At 37.2% G+C, this 21,477-nt stretch overlaps 1 protein-coding gene across 1 annotated transcript; it reads left to right on the top strand.

Annotated features, from left to right (window-relative positions):
* The first annotated feature begins 16,447 nt into the window (after positions 1–16,447).
* Positions 16,448–20,574, top strand: LOC149781720 (uncharacterized). Its single transcript, XM_089935818.1, has 3 exons — positions 16,448–16,596; positions 18,143–18,297; positions 20,440–20,574. The coding sequence occupies exons 1-2, from the start codon at positions 16,530–16,532 to the stop codon at positions 18,286–18,288; spliced, it is 213 nt and encodes a 70-aa protein (XP_089791944.1). The 5' UTR covers positions 16,448–16,529; the 3' UTR covers positions 18,289–18,297; positions 20,440–20,574.
* Positions 20,575–21,477: the final 903 nt, after the last annotated feature.

The raw sequence follows: 21,477 nt of genomic DNA, 5'->3' as shown, positions 1-21,477 counted from the left end.
TGCAAGTAGCTAACCTCTATACGCGCTAACCAATTTAGAGACAAATGCAGTAGATACACAGACATAAAAAACACATAGACATAGATTGATGAACATTAATCTATCGCACAAACAACTATATAACCGACTAAAAAATATTTAGGCCAGAAAAACAAAACTTTTCTAGGCATAAATAAGAGTTTCTCTGAAAATGGCCTTTTTTATGTTCACATCATTCCGTTTACTAAGAGTGCAACGCATAAGTCTTCATCTCTTCCTCAAACGTATTCTTACGTCTGAACCGTAGATGAATACTCTCTCAAAGCAGCCTAGTCTCTCTACATAATTCTTCTCTTACACATGATCGTTTCGGTGATCCGAATGATTCTCCATGATGATTTCACATACATGGCTAAGTCCGTACGGAGCAACATCGATGATACGAGAGTAGATGATTCAATGTTGTTTCACTTTTTCTAACTAGAACACGTAAAGGGACTGAAATGAGCTGAGGTTATAGTGGAAGAGCGGATATAAACGGATTGAGTTGTTTCACCAATCCAAACACGCGTTACTAAATTCAGTCACAGTGTGGAGTCTGTCTTCCAATCCGAAGAGAGGTGACTGTTACGTAACATTCCCTATATAGATATGCTAGCGTCTGTGCCCATTGAATCAATAAGACATAGTTTTCAAACATGACGGAAACTATGAAAATGATGAATTGGGGTGCACCGGCAGTGGAGACCAAACTGCGATGGTATAGCAACGGCTAACAACGTCAGCACAGTCTTACTTCAAGAAGATACCGATTTTAATTGGGATTTAGTAGATTTCTTCTCTTATTCGCAAGAGTTTGTTCCGGTACCAGTATCTGCATTACCTTCTCTTTCGTTACCATACGTGAGGATTTAAACAGAGACAGAAAGAAGAATTGAAGAAAGGTTTGCAACAGCAGAAAGAAGCAGAGCAAGTTATTTTCCTTGAACTGTAACAGCGAGAAGAAGAAGAGGCAATAAGCAACCGACAAGAAGAAGCAGCAAAGAAGGAACAAGGTCTAAGAGAGAAGGAGGATAGTGAAAGTCCAACAGGAACGGTACTCTCAGATATTTTGGCTGAGTTAATGAGCCTGAAACAAATATATCATACTTTATTACGATGCAAGAGACAAAAGCCTTCCAGAGTCAAACAGCCCAAACCTGTTGCTACACCTAAGATTCCACCCCTAGTGATTTCGACCAAGTCATTGGCAGGAACAAGTCCAGAAGTATACCTTGGCTGTGGCAAAGGCAATTAAAAATGATTACTCCCCATTCCTGAAATTTTTAAAACAAACACCCAAAGGTCCGTTTCAAAGCCATTCACTTCTCTCGAAAAGAGATAGGCATTCATTTTGTCACAATCAATTAAAACTTATTTTTTGCTCATGATGCACGTATGTGAATGGGTGAGTGTAGGTCCTTATTCCAAAAATTCAAAGCCAGGAGACACTTGCGTTTTCTGTCTTGTCTATTTCGACACACGTTTTACAATCAGATTCACAACTCAACAGTTTAAAACTTACATATACTTCTGTGTATTTTGTATTCTCTCTCTCTCTCTCTCTTAAATTTCTTCACTTTCAAGGTTTTTCCTATTCTTCTTCCTCGCTTTCGTCTCGTCTTGTTTTCGTCTTTTTGTTTTCCTTTTCTGGACGTATCAGGGTTGTTCCTTTCGGGAAGATACATCTTACTGTTCTAATCCTCTCATATACCTTTTTCTCCTGTTGCTTTTTAGGACATTCACAAGACCATGTCCGTTATCTTGACAATGACAACAGGTATCTTTAAATTTGTCTCTTAAGAAACCCGTCTTCCTTTTTAACGGTCTTCACACTCCATTGCCCTTTATTCTTACAGATTTAGCAAGCACCTTTATCATTTGTATCGATATGAGGGGGAGTACCACATTCGAGAGAAAATTTAGAAAGACGGCCAACACGTACACAAGGCAGTTTAAAGATTTAAAGCAAAGGAGTCATCATTGAGGTGTGTTATTCGTTGTTCACAAACCTGAAACAGCAACATGAAGCAAAAGAAGGCAATTGCTGCTTGAGACTTTCCATTCATCAACAAGATTCAACAAGTGCAACAATTCAACAACAAGTTTCACATCACTGATGGAAAAGCGACACTGTTCGTAATCCACGTGTCTCTTCCTAAAGGACCAGACGCAAAAATGTTTCATTGTGGACGACCTACGTAGCGTCAAAACGACCCTTGTCTGAATTTAAAACCCTCAAGACCAGCTGTGTTTAGCCCTTGTCATCGTGGTGGGACGAACGTATGTCGCCAAGAACGACACTGAAGAATTGAAAAGAGCCTAGAAAATTAATCAAATATCGTATCGAGCAAAACAACGAAGACAAGCGGAACTCTTGTTACAGCAAGTGGGGCTATCCAAAGCCACATTCTGTGGTATTCTTGAAATAAAAAAATTCAAAACGACTTGGCTTTACGCAACACCTTGAAAGTGCATACTCAAGAAGTGCGCGGACCTCTATTATTTCGAGCCAAATATTTCCACAATGGAAAATACATTCACGGCTTCCCAACCACTTAACCTTTCCGTATGGGCTTTCCGATATTGGTCAGCATATAAAGGGGAAAACGTCCAAGACCAATACTTCATTATAACTAACAAAATTAATCAAGTCAGATGAATACTTTTAAACAGACATTATTTAAGTTCGGTGATTCTCAAAGGAAGTGCAATGATGTGACTTGCAATTGCAGTGATGCCGTACGATGTGACGTTAGGCATTCGGTACAACATCGTAGGATCTTTGCTATGACTACTACTACTACTACTACTACTACTACTACTATCACTAACCTTACCATGGAAAGTGCTGATGTTCGTGTCAAACCTGACGGATGCGAAAGTGATGCCACTTGTTACAGAACACCTTGTCCTGCACACGAGACATTGCAGCTACCACCCTACGGATGTCATCCAAACCTAAGTAAACACCAACTGATTTCACCCTACCCTCATCTAAATGAACCTGCGAATATTCGTTCCCTGTGCGATTGTCTCAATACTGAAATTGTGAGAGTCGATTCCAATTATTCGAAGGAAAATGGTCTAAATATCTGAGAGGACCTACCCGCGAAGAATTAGCCAGAGCAGAGCAGATTCGGTTTACATGGATGGTCTCTGCATTGTCTTTACCAGCCTTTGGTGGGACGACCTCAGTAATTTCTTTATGGATACTTCAGAACAGAACATTTATGGTTTTCCTGTGGAGTTGAGAGAACTCTTACCGAGAGTGGGTAAAAAACAACTGAAACCCAACCTATGATCTTTTCCAAAGTAAACGAAGACTGATTAATGGAGGACAGTAAGAGACTGTACGAACAGTACACACTATCCGTAGAACATCTTTGTTACCAAGAAAATGTTATACAATGACTTGATTATATTCCACTTTGATTGTTTTGATGTGTATTATATCGCTGTACTTACCCTGTGACATTTATTCGTCTTTGTCTTTCATTTTATTTCATCTTAAGATGTTTTCAAATAAACTTGTCCTGAAAAAGTATAAAATGTCTTCTCTTTCAAAGGTGACATTCCTTGCAATACAGTTACCTCTGCTCTCACTCTGCTCCCTCTTTCGCAACTTTCAAAGTCATCGACGAGCACTCATATCGTGTCAGCTGGGACTCCTTGTGTGTATTCCATCCCTCTAGCACGTTAATTGCCGAATCTTGCGATTCAGGAGAAACCGAATTTGTCAAACATTTGATTCAACATAAACATCATTTGATCGATCGTCCACCTCAACGGATAGTGCGGTGTTGCAATTAATAGCAGTCTGCGTACAGTCTCTTAAGACTGAATCGTAGCAGTGCCGCTTTTGATTTGATATCTGAGTCTGCCTATTACAAAGCAGTCATTCAAGAAACCAGACTTTACGTACGACGTGTAGAAGTGTTCCCTAAAGTGGAAAACGACAGCAATCACGCTTTGAGCAAACCGAGCGCCAAGTATCCGATACGACGCGTGAAAGATAAAACCTTTACCATCACCGCTAGATATCAATCGATGATCGAAAATCATCTGCTTAGAGGACAGTTACCCAAACGTTTGATTATTGGTATAGTCAAAAATACAGCCTTCAATGAAGCCTTCGAGGAAAATAGTTTTGATTTTCAGCACTACAACGCGTCCATGATCGAAGTCAGTCGAGATGGCAAAACCTTGTGTACCAGGCCTTTCGAACCTGACTTTAGTGACGAGAAGAAGAATTACTTTAGATGGAATTTGTTCCTGTACAAAGCCGTGGGACAGTTAGGTGCCATCACCAGTCACGGCATTACGTACGATGATTATGCAGAAGGTTACACTTTGTGGGCTTTTGATTTCACTCCAGACCAAGGCAGCGACGAGGACATTTCCATTCTATAAAATCCAGCCAACTTCGTACGGAACTGCAGTTTACAAGGTCAATACCTGTGAACAACACGGTGGATGCCGAATTCGACAATACGATAGAAATAAACAGTGTGAAACAAGTCATTCTAGAATATTAGAAATTATGGGAGGTTCTAATCCCTCTTTGAATGGTAGAGAATCTATGGAAATGGTACGGGAGGATACCGTGGAAACAGAACCCAGAGACAAAGACGACGAGGACGTGGTGATGAGGTCTAGATGACCAGAAAAATAACAACATTTAGAGTCCTGTTTTGCCAAACACCTGGCATAATAAATTACGGAATTGATCAAGAAAGATTGATATGAATGCCAAAACGATCAGGACAGTCAAATTGAACACGAAAAATATATAATGCTGATTCAAGAAGAATAATTAAATGACTATCGGGAGGAAGCTTGGAGTCTCATCTCAGAAGATGCCGAGTTGCATTTGTGGTATAAAGAATTGCGTGATCATTCCACTTCTCCACTGACTGCTCTAGTGCTCCATCAAATCGAAGCTCTCTAGGCTCAGAGTGCAAAGACGAAGCGAACAAACGGTTACTTGTCAGAGATTTTCATGCAAGAAGTTAGCATTCCATTGATGACTTTGTTGCAGAATAGAAACCGAGTGGGTTTTGGATTAAGTGAATAACGCAAACACAATGTGTGGAAGATGGAAATTATTTATGAAATGAATTAAAAAAGAAAAATATTGTGTATAAATACAATGATTCTCTCAGCTCTCAACATACGATTGATCCAATCACTCTACAAAAAACATTCACACATTGAAACTAAACCAAAAATATGAATTCAATATGAAATACAGATTCAAGAAACCTCATGGACTACAGATACGTTTCAAATAATAGTATGCACTGTAAGAGATTCACATAATCTCACGTACTGACTACGATTAAGATTCAAATAATCTCAAGGTATTCAAATGTGTCTCAAATAATGTTATGCACTGTAAATGAGATTCACATAATCTCCTGGAAAACAACTAAGATTCAAATTAATCTCATGTAAATGAAAATGTACCCAATTGAAACAACAATTGGAGCACACGTATGCTTCTTGACGCTTGTACAGTCGTACGATTCGTAAACTGATGACCCACACAGTTTCACCGAGTCCTTGGGTTGGCCCACACTTGTATCGGCCTCTAGCAACCTTCACGAATCCACCAGATGTACAGGCATACGTATACACACGTACGGACAGCATACAGCACCCTTGAATTAGCTACGTCTACATTCGTGGCTCCACCACATGTACAGACATGCGTACATACATCCATACGTATCGACAGCACGCAGCCCTAAATACTCTGGAAACTCCAGACTGCTCTAATCAGCTTCAGACAGCTCTAGACATATCTTATTAGCTCTCGTCAGCTACAATAAAACCAAACAGGTCATACTAATTGGTTCTGAAAAATCTCTAGACAAATGCTAATACATTAAACTCTAATAGCAACTTGTAAATCAAAGTTCACAACGTTTCAAATCTGCGTTGTAATAAATGCGCCATTACACGATATGACATTACAAACTGAATAAGCTTCGCATATTAAATGAAATATAAATTGAAGACTTACCCCTATAGCTGGAGAACACTCCTTGACAAGATCCAAAACAACCAATGTGTCGGTTAGAAATTGATCTTCCTTAAATCCATTGGAGAGTGAGTAACAGTCAGGGTAAAATACCCGTTCTTATCATGCTTTTAATGTCCCTCGTCGCAAGTAATTTCCGGCGAGATACATGTTAGTACAGTCGCTTACCTGGAAAAACACGTATTCACCCTAGATAACGTTGTACGCATGTACAACGAAAAATAGTCAAATAGTTCTAAGGCAAAACCAAGTTGTTGTTTTTTGCCTAATTCTGCGACAAACTTATAATTTCCTGTGAAAAAAAAAAAAAAAAAAAAAAAAAAACAGAAAACAAAACAAAACAAAAACATGGCCATCTGGGAACTTTATTACCCTTTGAACCACAGTTTTTACACTGCATCTTTGAATCCAGCGGTGTGTGCTAAAGATGAACTGCCTCATCCCAAACATCAAGACTGTCATCTCACAGTAACCCACTGGGTAGCCGGTTATTTACCTAAAGATGGTTATGTGGAGTATTTTTATTCGTTTGCATTACCATCGTTGGAAAACATCATCGAAATCATCATCGATGTCCTGACGACACGGTTCAATAATGTGAAATTACATGGCACAGATTCCATGGTGTGTGGAAAATATTGTGCATATTTTCTTCATCAACGCAGTCTTGGATATTCTTTAGAACTTTTAGTGACTTATTTTCATCGTCACTCTATTAGAAACGATGACAAACTAGATCGATGTTTTTTGTTACCATTACGGGTATCTCTTTTCTTTAGCTAGAAAACGTAGTGTACATCAATGACCCAAGAACTTCACTCATTTGAAATCTCTCTTCACTTCACAAAGTTGTCAACCTTGCCAAAAATAGTTAATTTGCTTGAAAAATGGTGCGTTTGTTTGTTTGGAAAAATGAGTTATGGTTAATTGCTTGTTGTTTCAGTAAAAATGTTTTGTTTTGAAAAATGTGTCTGTCGTTTTCTTTCAATTGTTATCATTATACATGCTCTTTGACTTCTCTCTATCCCTCACCCTAAAATAAAATCGATATCATTCCAACCAAACAAAAAGTGGTAGGGATGTTTCCTATCACGTCCGTGATTGAATCATATAACGCGATGAATTATCCAGTCTGACCATTCGTTGTTGACTCGTTCACCTATGAAAATGCTTTCTAATTTAGCTAAACCAAACGAAGTCTACCTTGACTTGTATCGTGTCAGGCAAACCTTGATACCCAAACCTGAAGAGATAGAGAATGTCGGGATATTGAAAGTGGCCGAAGACCTGAGAGAAGAGGTTTTCAGAGAGGAAAACAAGAATGAGAAAGAAAAATGGATAGAGAAGTACAGACTTCAGAAGCATAGGGAGCAGCAACAACAATAACAGGAAACAGACAGAGAATTTGTTGACAGCCGTGTAGACACGAACGAGCTGTCCTTCTCTTTCTGAAGAAGCAGGCCCTATCCTGTAGGAAAGCCTGCCGCCAGATGGGGACTTAATCATGGACGATAAAAGATTGCCATAATACCCATCCACAAAACACAGCTCTTTTCATGGCTACCCCAATACTCTAGAAAAGACATACTAATTAAATTGCAAATTGTATGGTAGCAATTTACAAAGTGGAAGTTTTTTGTACAAGAACTTAGTTTCCGTAGCTTGTCAGAACATAGTTTGTGTGTTTCTGATTGTAGAGAATGTTTGGAAGTGAAATTGCGAGTGTCTATGTTTGACCCGTGCTTTCCATATTTGTTTTCGTAACGATATGGATCTAATAAGATTTGTTATCAGTGGTATATTTTCCTTGACGTCCGCTGAACCGAGCAAAAAGAAGCACGACAGCGATGAAAAGCAGAACATCACTAAGCGAACAAAGCGAGTCAGGCGTCACGAAAAGATGGCTGCCGGCTATTGCAGTAATCCCCACACAGGCACTGAGAGCAATTAGAGCCATAGGTTTACAACAGGCTACTAATTGGAGCTTAAGAGCTGGAGCGAGAAGAACTGCACTATTACTTGTCTGGGAAACCAGTACTGAGGGAGGAAATTTAATCGTTGAAAAGGATGACTTATGTTTCGTAAAACGGACTAAACGTAATTACAGGACACGTGGGCAGAGAAGAAAACTCGACCAGAAACAGGCGACTAGCCACTCTACCACACCTTATACGAGACCGGATGAAATACAAGGTTACCTACACCCGATAAAGACGCCCTTACTAACTGGACTAACCATCACTGCTTCCACTTCAACCCAGACAAAAGATCAACAAATATTACAAATGGCGGCGACCACCAAGGAAGCTTCAACTATGACTGATACCTCAAACGAACAGCAGATTGAACCAGTCGTTGTAATATCACCACCACCTCAACCATCACCTATGTTGAGAAGTACTGATACTACGACTGTAACACCAATTCAACAAACGGTGAAGTCAAGGAAAAAGCTCAATCTAACTCCATCGCCGCCACCACCACCTCAACAGTTCGTGTCACCTCTACCTACACCAACCCAAATTGACCAATCGGAGCCTGCAAAATCGAACATATCCCACCCAAACCAGTAGACCCTAGAGTTGGGTAAAAATAGTCTGTATGTGGCAAACAGACATATCGCCTGGGTGTACAAGGAAGATTATGGCATAACATAATTATGACACAACAAAGAAGTAGCTACACTCTTTTTTGGATGAATTTAACACTCTCGTTCTCAGCAAATGGGAAGAGGAAACGACCACCATCACCAAGCCCATCAAAATCAAAGTTAAAAGATCATTGGCTGCATTCAAAAAGAGAATGGAAGAATTCCAGGAATGTCCACTCAATCTATCCGTCATGATTGCTACCATTGTGAGAGTAAATCATGGAATATAATCATCTAATATTGCATACCAGGTTCGAATAAAAGACTGTATTTTTAAATACATAATTGAACCAGGCCCACCGAAAGACGCTACTCACCATCAAAAAATTTCATCAATGTGGGTGCAGTAACATACAGAGGTGCCCCACTATAACAGTCCTTTTAAGGGCTAGTAAAATTGCCTCTCATCGAATAGGGAAACCTAAATTGGCTTGGTTTTCCTCCTTGGTTTAACCAAAAACTTACAAATTTGAACCATTGGACCACCGCTCAAAATTGACAACTACCAGAAACCTAACAGTGACACAACTCTTAAATGTCGCTTAGACATATTAACTCAAATAGGGAAAGTAGGGACTTTTTATGTACACCTTGTACTAGGTTAGATAGATTAACTTGGAAAGTAGGAAAATTAGTAGAAAATTATTAGACTCGTATGAATTAAACTAATTGCACAGGTGGCTAACACATTATTGGTATTTTTATTGTCCATTAGTACAACTGGACTTGATTTGAAATAAGTGCGGGCTAGCGTTTCAGGAAGTACACAACATCCATGGCTGGCTTGCTTAGTGCCTTTCCTCCTTCACCATGCTCAGACAACATACGCGTGGCAGTATGTGGAACGATTTTCCACCTGCCACACGACCAGGTGTCCTAATGTGACGTCATCGCTGCCGACCAATCGCAGCGGGCGTCACATACTGCTTGGGTTGACACCTGGAGCATTTCAATCCAACTGATTAACATGAGTGCGTGTTTCAATTCCCACTCATGTAAGAGCCTTACACTTAGGTTGTTAAGGACTTAATAATCCTACAACCTTACGGCTACAATTAAAACGTACTCTGTGAGTACACTAATGCCTGGGGGAGGTGGTTCCAATTCCTTCCCCCAGGAGTAATTAACAAGCACATTAAGTGCATTAAACAGTGGTACATGCTCAAACGAACTAACACCACTTTAATCCAAATGAAGAAGAAGAAGAAGAAGATTAGTGAACATTCAAGATGAGGAGGATTTTAGAACTCTTAGAAATCCAAATGCACCTGGAGTATGCTCTGTACCTGCTGGACGAGTTGACTATTAAGGCAATCAAGGAAAGTGCAAAAATTTAAGAGGAGGCGAAGGATAATAAAAAGAAGAAAGACAAGGAAGAAAGATTGATGCCTCACCTCATGCTAAGGTCTCTGTGTGAGGTCAGGCCTGAAATGAGTACGCCTCAACAGCCAGTACTACGTCAGCTACAGCCACCGCCACAACAGACACAACAACCACTACAACCAGTACCAGCACCGATGGAAGTCTTCACTATTCCGCTAAGTGAAAACTGGGATGATGAGGCCACTCATCAACCTTCTGTGCTTCCAATCACTCAGATTGGCGTCGTCGATGCATCTGTGGGATATGGCAACATTAGGCGGGTGCATTTCGAGTTCAAAGAAGCCCTTTTAAGGGCTAAACAAATTTATAGAAAAGAGACTATTAAATTTGCCAGTTGGTGTGAATGCGGATTAGTGTGATTATCAACGCTCTCTCCTTTCCTAATATAAGTGTATTTCCTTGTGTGTTTTTATGCATGCGCGTACATTTGTGTAGATAGTAGATATTGTGTTTATATGTATTCACGTACGTTTGTGTGGATAGTAGATATTGTGTTTGCATGCATTCGCGTGCATATGTGTGGATAGTAGATATATGGTTCTTGATAGTAAATATTGGGTAATTTGTTATAGTGGATATTGGGTTTTGTACCTTTCCTTTCTTTGGATAGTGGAGTGTGTGTATGCGTGCGCGTACGTTTGTGTGGATTGTATATTTGGGTTTTATTTTCCTTCTCTCTGTTGTGTGTTTGTATGTGTGTAGTTGTGCGTGTGTATGTGTTTGTATGCGTTCGCTTACGTTATGTGGATAGAATATTTGGGGTTTGTATGAAAACAGATGAAACCCAAAGGCCCCTTTTAAGGACCACTCATATGCCTCAAGAATATTTGCTTTCTTGCTTGAAATTTGTTTTTGTCGGTTGTATCGTTATTTGTGTAATAGATTGTTGTTCATCTATCTATGGCTATGTGTCAGATATCTCTGTGTCTCTACTGTATTTGTCTCTACCTAGGGTAGCGCGTATTCAGGTCCGCCATTGGCCACATTGTTCCCAGTTGCGGTCACCCCTTTGCTACATTGTTACCAATCTCCAATACCGTGACGTCACATCACCTGTTCCATTCCTATTGTCCCTATACAACAACTCCACTTTCCCTAGTCGCTATACAGGCCCAGTATTCCCCATGTTAAATTTCCTTTGTCGCTAGAATTGCCCAGGGTGATCTGAAAAGACTTGTCGCTCTAGTTGCAAAAAGGGGGGAGGGGGTCTGTAATATATTTTCCCTTTGTGGCTAGGGTGCCCCACTATACTACTTCCGCGCAATCGCACTAGTGAACTATTCGAGCAAAATTTGTAAGTGAAAATACCTGGATAAGGACATGTGATATTTGGATTAAGATGTGTGATATTTGGATTAGGATGTGTGATACATTAATTAAGTCACGTGATACCTTGATTAGGACATTGCATACTGATTGTACCTTGTAAAGTTTCGATATCATCTATAGATGAGACGATACCTGGTAATTATTTTTAAGAATAAACAGGGGCAGCATTTACTATAGTGTAATCATTTCTTATGTTGCGAAGCTATGTTTAAATTAAGTGATTGCAATATTACCATTTGGTTTGATGCTACATGTAGGAAACGATTATTATTGTGTGTAATGATCTAAAACTTCTGGAATTATGATCATGATTTTCTAGTTCGCAGAACACTGGTATTGTATAAGGGAACGCTGGTAATAAAAAAGAGCATTGGCATTAAAAAACAAAACATTGTTGTTGAATACCAGAACACTAGAAGTGACAAGCGGAAGTCGGGTTTCACACACTAACAGTAGATCGACGCCTGTTGATCTGATTCAAGGTCAAATGTTTAGAGTTATTTTATATATAGCATCTGAAGAGACACATGGCGCCTACCAGAATTAGGAATTGGAAAACATTTGCCATCGGTATTTCACAGTAACATCCAATACAACGGTTAAATATATTAGCGAAAATAACATAAATTAATTTTGGTTTTTAATGTCGTGTTTTGGATTTTGTCAGAGAGGAACTGTTGATTTAAACTATAGTAATATCAAAGCGTTAATACGACTTTCTGGACTAAAGTAACAATTTGGGATTGTTGTGAATTCACTGAAAGACGTATGTCAGTAACAATATGATACATCAAGACTGTTGATGTGTCAGCACATTTAGTACATGGGATTCTTTCAGAACACTCTAAATTAATTTGCAAAGTTTGACAGATGATGTTTCCTAATTTGGTCTTCAATTATGGTTTTGTACTCGTTAGCAAAAGCCATTTAATGCAACAGGCTATCACTTCAATTCAGCCTCAGGTGTATGCCAACACCTTTCAAACAATACAACCCGTTTCGTTGTTTGATTTTCTTAAGGGTCGTTAAGTCTACCATTGTGAGTAATCGAAATGTAATGTTTCCATAGCAAGGAAGCACCCAGTTGTGCTCGTGGTTTCTCTTCTCTATGTCAAGATATTTACCACGTAATCTATATATTGGTAAATATCCATACGGCTGGCTGCTGACTAGGACAAATACATTTCGTCGAACAACGATTGCATGAAATTGTTCAATGGATCTACTGGGATATCTTCCCCTGTCCTGGTGTTGTCCACTTTGAGAAGTCTGACTTTCTGGTGCAAGTCAATGCTATTCAGATCTATTTAATCTTCGGTTTGTCCTTTGATTTCAAATTCAATCGTCCAAAAGTCAAAGACGACACAAACAATAATCCTAATTCTTAACATTCTTGACATGACAAACAGATCATGTTCTGACTAAAAAATTCCCAATAAATATCGGTGCATCGTTTGATTTTTCCTTTCGTCTCTTTGCAATCGAAACTGTCCAATGCCCAGCGAGGCATTCTTATTTTCCTATTTTTCTCTATGTGTCTATGAGGTCTGAACAGGTTTCGAGGAAGTAATGTGTGAATCGCAGCTTCCATGACAGGGTGGATGGACACAAGAAGTGTGTGTTTAATGTGCCAACCTTCAAGCACGAATGACAACTTGACCAATGGCAATGATGGGAGAGTTACATTCGCGGTTTAGTAATTACTCTGAGGGGAAAATACAATGTCTAATAGATGAACTTAGACCAAATTGTTAGACGTTCTTTGGTTTGGATATCACTACAATAGAAATGATTACCAAACAGCAGATTTGGGCACAATTTGTCAATTCGTATGCATTAGTTACTGAGATAAATTGTTAAAAGTATTAAAACAAAAAAGAAAGGAATGTTCTAATTCATTCCCTATGCTAATTTCCTTTATAAAACATTCTACCTGACATAAACACAACTTAACATTCAAAAACTAATCGTCCAAATATGACAAAGATAAATATTCCTCTTCATCATAAAGTTAAGTATAGAGTTATATTTGTGACACCATAACTTGAATGAACTATTCGACATCAAATGCCATCTTAGGTTGTATAACATTGAAACTTATTATGAACACACTGGTAAGTGTAGACGTTTGATTCTACAACAAATGTATTATTCTTCAAAAGAAATACTTTTGTAATTGAGTGTGTGACAATATCCTAAGATCTGTGAAATTTTCCTCATAATAGATAGATAGATATATAGTCAGACAGACAGACAGGCAGGCAGACAGACAGACAGATAGATAAATACCTAGATAGATAAATAGATAGATAGATAGATAGACAGACAGACAGGCAGGCAGGCAGATGGATAGATAGATAGATAGATAGACAGACAGACAGGCAGGGAGGCTGACAGACAGATAGATAAATAACTAGATTTCTGCATAGTTTATGGCACGTTATTGAAACGGGAAAAGTCTGCCTATGTACGGTAGTTTACGTAACTTAAGTCAGCTGTTAGATACTCACTGCTTACAGACGGTAAAAAAATCGATCCCTAAGATGCGTCAATAGTATCATATTTTGTAAAGTATTCGGTTTGGTTATGCTATACTTTGTACTTCTGCTTGCACGAGGATATAAATCACTTTATATTCTATCGATGTGAGTAGGTAGAAAAAGTACAATTCACCCTTTTTTCATTCCGTTAAAAGAAAGAAAACGAAAAATAAGAAATAAATGTTTCGGAGAGGCAGCAAACTAAACTAAGTACTACACTTAGTAATCGAGAAATAAATAATTAAATATGGACTGTTGGTTATAAATTTATAACAAAAACAAAATGAAATGAAATGGAAACAGTGACACTATTTTTAAAGTGTAGTACAATTAAATTTATCTTATCGTAGGTGTTGGGTATTAGGGAGTGGTCTAAAGCGCTCGTCTTTACCGATGACAGCCATGTCACTCCTATGAGCATGGGTTCGAGTCTCGGGATCGACCAAAGTGGACATGTGAGAAAACTTGTCTGTAGCTTCCCGTGGATCGATTGTTTTAGGGGTATTATTGGGTTTTTCCTCCACCAGTCATACTCGCCGCCATGTATAACCTATCTTGCACTGAAAAATGGCATTACACACTAAACAGCAACTGCAACAACATGTATTTTGTCTTTCCCATAAATTAAATTTACCTCACACAAAAATCATGCGTGTCGACTCTACAGGGCAGGAAGGCTGCAGTTCTTACCAAAAAGTCTTCAGTTAGACTTTAAGGTCTTGCCCCAGGGAATAACTTAAGATGAACCTTTTTTGGTACAGTCATGACTATATTTCCTGTATGCTTACGTATATACTCCCTTGCTAGTCCGTTACAACAGCATTCTGCATAGACCCATATCTTCTGTCGCATATATGTAACGGCAGATCTCGGTTTATGCAGTTCCTTATAAAAAATCATGTAGAACAAACAACATAGACCCTGATCTGCGGGGAATTATGTGACTGCAGATCAGATTATGCTGCTTGCAGCTGGACACGACATATAAGCGAATACAGATAGTAAATCCCAATTGTTAATTTACCGAACACTTGAATTATGATTTAAATGGAAACACCAGTTCAAACGTGCAAGGAAACATTTCACTGTGTGTTGATTGTATATGGTACAATATGAATACCTTAATATATTTAACAAGTACGAGTACGGAACAGGAACTTAATTCCGAAGTTCAAATATACGCAAACTCTCCCAATTAGCTGCTTCAATATACAATGAATTATATTAATAGTGGTAAATATTCTTCAGGTAAATGTTCCACGTCATTTTTAAAGTAAGTTTATATTTCTTCATTTCACCGCAAAATGTCTAGTTTGTCAGAAATTTGAAATTCCCTACAAAATGAACTCCAATACAAATTCGTTTCCTCATTTCGCATGGCGCAATCATTCATTTGATATTCTAAAGATTCCCCTACATTAACTCATCATCTATATTAGTTCCTGTGAAGAAAAGCAAGATAATACCCATGTTATAATGCTATACTTAATACTTCAAAACCCTGCTTATAACATGCATTCTGGCTGCATGATTCCAAGACAGAGGTTCACCGCTGCCTAAGCAATTACTGTAAAATAGCGGTTAAAGGCTCCTTTAATAGCGGTCTAACGTACCTTGCAACAATAAAAATGATTTCTTAGTGGCGATTCACTTTTGAATAGAATTCGATTGATATTATGCCCGTCAACTGCATCCGTTTTGGCTGCTTTGGGCGCTCAAAAGGTATCTGTAATTATGAGCAGTTTTGTACAGCATATTGTATAATTGTGTATTTAAACAAATATTCCCCAGACCTTCCAACTCCTGTACAATCCAGGATGCAAACATTCGACTCCGAATGACGAGCTCCACTATCAGTAGCATATTCAATATTAGAATGGACCACTGAACAACGTCAGGTCGCCCAGTGTATGATTCTTTCGTTATTTCGCATCTGGGTGCTAAGGATCTCTGACTGTGAACTGCTGCGTGCTTTACTGCTGATCTTAAAAAAAAGACTGATTTCAGCATATACGATGTACAGATTCAAAATATACCATTACTATCTTTGCTCCTCTTTATGTTAAAATATCACAGTGAACCGCAACTTATCTCTAAGCGGTATAATTATGTTTTTAAAAATATTTCATAGCAAATGCTACAATGATAATTCTAATGTCCTATCTGCTGCCTCGAATTGTTACAACTTTGACCTCGCTGTCTAGTTGTGATTATATATATATATATATATATATATATATATATATATATATATATATATATATATATATATATATATATATATATATCTATATATATCTATATATATATATATATATATATATATATATATATATATATATATATATATATATATATATATATATTTCTGGACAGCAATAAAATCTTACATCTGCATTACATACTGAACAAAATAGTCAAATAATTAATTAGTCATACAGAAATTAGGCGAGTTTTATGAGACAGCTTTCTCTATATAAGGCACAGATGTTGTCGGAATCCGGAAGATCAAGCAAGACATTGATATCGCACCGAGATCATTGCTGGTTTCAAACTGCACAGAATGTCAAAACTACTTCTGTTGTTAATCGTCGCCTCCACATTGGCCGTTTTCATTGCTCCGACACAAGGTAAGTTACACTGTGAAGCAGGCAGAGAGAAAAAGGGAGACACACAATATATTCCTGTAATAAGGTAGGTTAAAGTTTTTACATGTACCAGAAGATCAATTTATCCTAACGTCTAAGTTACTATTGATGTAAAATACTTTTTGTTCTACATTTTATGATTTTGAATCATTAGAAATCTTAGAAGAGATTCAAAAATGATTGGAGAGTGAATACATGTTTGAAACGTTTGTTTTATTTTGCCTTACGTAGTGGCATTTAACTTTCTGAAACATTACCTTTAGTTGCACCATCTCTCTATCTCTTTCGTTCGTTATTGAATTTTAAGCCAAAAACATTGCATCATAAATAATAGAGTTATAATTCAATTCCTAAGAAAATCACTTGGTATATATATATATATATATATATATATATATATATATATATATATATATATATATATATATATATATATATATATATATAATCATGCCAATACAAAAAAGAACGTGGCTACAAAATGCAAAATGATGAATAATATTAACAGTAGCATACAAAGTGCTCAGTTATCTTGAATTGCGGTTCAGATTTACATCATGTCAAAGGTTTTCGACAATTGTGTGGTACTTTGATTTAGCGCATAGCTCCGATCCACTCTAAGAAGAAATTGTTTTTATAAACTGTCTCGTCAACTCTAACTGCAGCGCAACGAATTTATCAAATGCGTACGAGTTAAGTAAAGACACGATGAGCAACAAAACAGAACAAAATCATGTTGGTGTTGCTGTCTAAATAGAATAAGTTCATTTAGCTCTTGTTTTCTTCAAAAGGGTGTATCTATCTATTACTTCTGGTAACATGAAAACCTGAACTTATGTGTAAAGTATAGGGAGTATGCCCCCCCCCTCCCGTGACTTCTAATTATTTTAGACTAGGTTCGCTCTCTCTCTCTCTCTCTCTCTCTCTCTCTCTCTCTGTGCTGAATTCCATACGTGTACATCAGACTCCTATTACAGTAAGTCATTCTCTTGAATGAAGCGGATTGCGGTGTCCACTGTTGTTTTGCACACTGCTGTTTGTCATTATTTTCGAGTGGTACACGTGACTTTTCTGTCATGTATCTTTCTTATAGGAAGCGGAAATAGACAGTCCCACAATTAAGACTGCTTTTAGTTCAAGAAAGGAAAGAGCTACAAAATGCCCCCACGTAAATAAGCAAATTAAATAAAGAAGATAAAAATCGTCTGATCAAGTGAATGTTTGCCTGAACCCATTGGAAAAGCTTCTTTCTTCAAAACTTACGTAGCTGAATATAACCAATCCTAACTAGGGTCTACTATCAGATGTTCCTAAAGGTTACAGAAATAGAAGTGGCCGATAGGGCTTTCTTAAAATGACTATCGTATTGAATTGGCATGACATAAAAATATACACTGGTACTTGTTTAAAGCTGGTTTATGAAAATAATACCATCTTATATTTTCTTGGCGATAAGTATCCCTCTGGATAAGTTCTTTTTTGCAGATGATTCATTTATCTTATGTTTCGTCTCTTATTACATTTACAGGTGACTGGTATCGTGATCGTAGCTGCATTTGCGTACCAGACAGATATGCGTGTGAATGGCCATATCCCATATATGCCGGCAGGTGCCCCAGCTGCCCTCCTTGGCAACTAAAGTGCGGCTGGGCGCACTGCTGTAGAAGATGGTGACATTAAACTGTATGTAGCCTTTATCTGTCTCTGCCTCTGTCTCTGTTTCTCCCTGAGTTGTAATGTAGCCAATATGATGTAACTAAATTCAGTCTCTATAATTTCTTATTCGAGTACGATCCCGTTCTTAATTTTATTTTTTACAGTTCAGAATCCTTTTAACCTTGTTTTAGTACTCAAAATTATTTTATATTTTAATTTTTTGTCTCTGTGTTTGTGCATGCGTGTGTGTGTGTGATTCAGATTTTGACGTAGCTTTAACAATTTTCAGTCATATCGCTACGTCGTCTGCAGTTTAGCAGTTTATGGTGTTGTCGAGTACTGGGGCATCATGCCGCAGACAGGTTGCATCATGTCCCACCCAGTCACATTATCCTGACCAGTCCCAACACTAACCTCTTAATGCTGAGTGCCAAGCGAGGCAGTTGCTAGCAACAATTATATAAGTCTTTGGTATGACTCGGCCGGAGTTCGAACCCGCAATTTCTCGCATCTGAACCTCGCTCTAACCACTTAGGCCTCCGGAGCGGTCAATATTTTAGATTTGTTCATTACTTGCAATGTAGTAATAGTAAAAACAGTAGTAGTCATTTTTGCCGTTTTTATGTTTCTTAGACAGTCATGTAACCAATCTTCCCAGACAAATAACGCGGAATAACGATTTGCTTAATGTTCCCTATTCGTCTCCTACGCACTTTACGTTTCTAGACAAGGGTTCAGCAAACGTTACTCCACGATTCAAAATGGTATATTTGATAATGATCGTATCACCCTTTTGTCATTTTTGTCTAATGACGTCATTATCATTAATGTTATTTTTAGTTCACACAGATGATATAATTTCATCGTTATGACGTAACAAAGTTAGTCACGCACATCACTACAGCACCATCATCGTTTTAGTTTAAACCAAGCTAGCTTTATATGTACCAAAATGTGTGCAGACCTTTTTATTTGTACCAATATGTTTTTTATGACATTTTCTATGTACCAAAATGTGTAAAGATATTTTCTATGTACCCAAATGTGTACAGACATTTTCTATGTACCAAAATGTGTACAGACATTTTATATGTACTAAAATGTGTACAGATATTTTCTATGTACCAAAATGTGTACAGACATTTTCTATGTACCCGGAATATATGAAGGCATTTTTTTAGATGCCAAAATAAAAATAGGCATACGAAGAATCAATCCAACATGTAAACCAAAGTGAGTTAAGCGTCAATATGGCATTATGTATTAAATACATTGAATACACAAAATTTGCTTTGTTTAATATCGAAAGATAACGCGCGGCTATTTAATATTGGCTATAATGAAAACCAGAGCAGGTTTCTTGGTTCAAATCGCAAATTGTCATTTCTACTCAGGATCAGAACTATACTGTAATTCAGCTAACCACCTTATAATGAACAAGACATTCCCCATTGAAATTTATTCACATATGATTAAAATCAAAAAACTGCTCACACAAATATTCTGAACATTTTTTATGGAAAATTATCCGTTCCCTAAGACATCTTCCCGACATAAAGTTATATAAATATGTAGTACACATGACAATGTACTTCAATCCTTAATACACTATGATGTTTGGTTCGTTCTGATTTGGTTAATTGGGTGAAAACCTCAATTCTATAGTTAAGTGTTTCTCAATAGCGAAAGGTTATACAGGGTTTAAAAATAAAGTCTAGAGAGATTTCACGCTCAATCAGAAATTACTACTGGCAAATCTAACGTTACAAACGCTATATTCACTCGATTATATTTTGTTTTAAATTTACATCAATATTCACAGTACAATGTAGAACAATAATCCTTATGCATTGAATTTGGATAGAAAAAAGTTGACATTCGGTAGAACACTTTTGCTCAAGGACTTGGAAATATTCGAGTTTATGTCGCCACTTGATGTAGATGAAACATCGTATTAATTCCGCATTGTTTTATCAAATATTTAACGGGATCATACATTCATAGGAATGGAGGAAAATAGATTTTGTTTTTCAGAAAGTCGGGGTCAATGAACTTTGCTGCATATAAATGTACCTACTATAACGGGACAGAAGAATATTGAAATATATTGTGAAAAAAATCATTAATTAATTTAATCTTGCCAGTCACAATCATACTTTATATTCACAGAATCTCGCTGACATGGCGTTGGAACCAGATGAACCGACACTATGAAGTACAATTCAACGGGCTAATGAACGTGTCACTAGGTCACAATAATCATCAATTGATTACATGACATCAATAAAGATTTGATTATTATCAGATGTTTTTTATTTATCTGCTCTCAGTTGTAAAAGATTTAAATACATAGATATAAAGCAAAGAAGGAAGGACGGATGCATATTAAGAGATGTACTCATGGACAGATGAGAAAGAAAACTTAAGAAATTGATGATGGATCCATTAAGAGACGGAAGACTTGAAACATCTTACTCTCGAGTATCCATCGCTCTTATTTATTGAACCATTTGAGGGACGCTTACAGACTTACGTTTTACCTTTGAATGTGAACATTTTTTGTAAGTATGGATATAGTATGTATGTATATATATATATATATATATATATATATATATATATATATATATATATATATATATATATAATTTATATGAATACTTACAGGTGTGCGATTGACACATTCAGGCATGCATTGATGGATGTTGTTATTTCTCCCTATATTGTAGAACTGACAGTCGCAGAGATCAGAGGTGCTCTAATAACACCGGATGTAAGACCTTAAATATGTATTCATTGAGTCTGACATAACGCAATATTTTGTAGGTGTATTTTTAAGCAAAACAGAGACGAAAACCTGCTAGGATCAAAAATATAAATTTTATTATCTATAAAACTCTCGCAGACACCTTTAACTTCTAATGAATAGAAAACGTCAAAACATCATTTATATATATATATATATATATATATATATATATATATATATATATATATATATATATATATATATATATATATGAATGCAATGAACTGACAACGAACAGTGCGAAACCAATATCTAACTAGCCTGAGCGCTTTAGACTCTTTTATGGGTCTTTTTCAAAGGTTATACATACAAAACTTAGACAAGACAAACAGGTAAAACAGAAAAACATTTATGTTTGAGAAACTTTACATGGCTGTTTCTACAGGAACAAAATCATT

This window comes from Sinohyriopsis cumingii, chromosome 15 (genome assembly GCF_028554795.1).
Source record: "Sinohyriopsis cumingii isolate HCF-2022 chromosome 15, ASM2855479v2, whole genome shotgun sequence".
Lineage (NCBI taxonomy): Eukaryota > Metazoa > Mollusca > Bivalvia > Unionida > Unionidae > Sinohyriopsis > Sinohyriopsis cumingii.
Note: the sequence above shows the minus strand (reverse complement) of the source record. Positions and strands in the feature narration are given on the sequence as shown.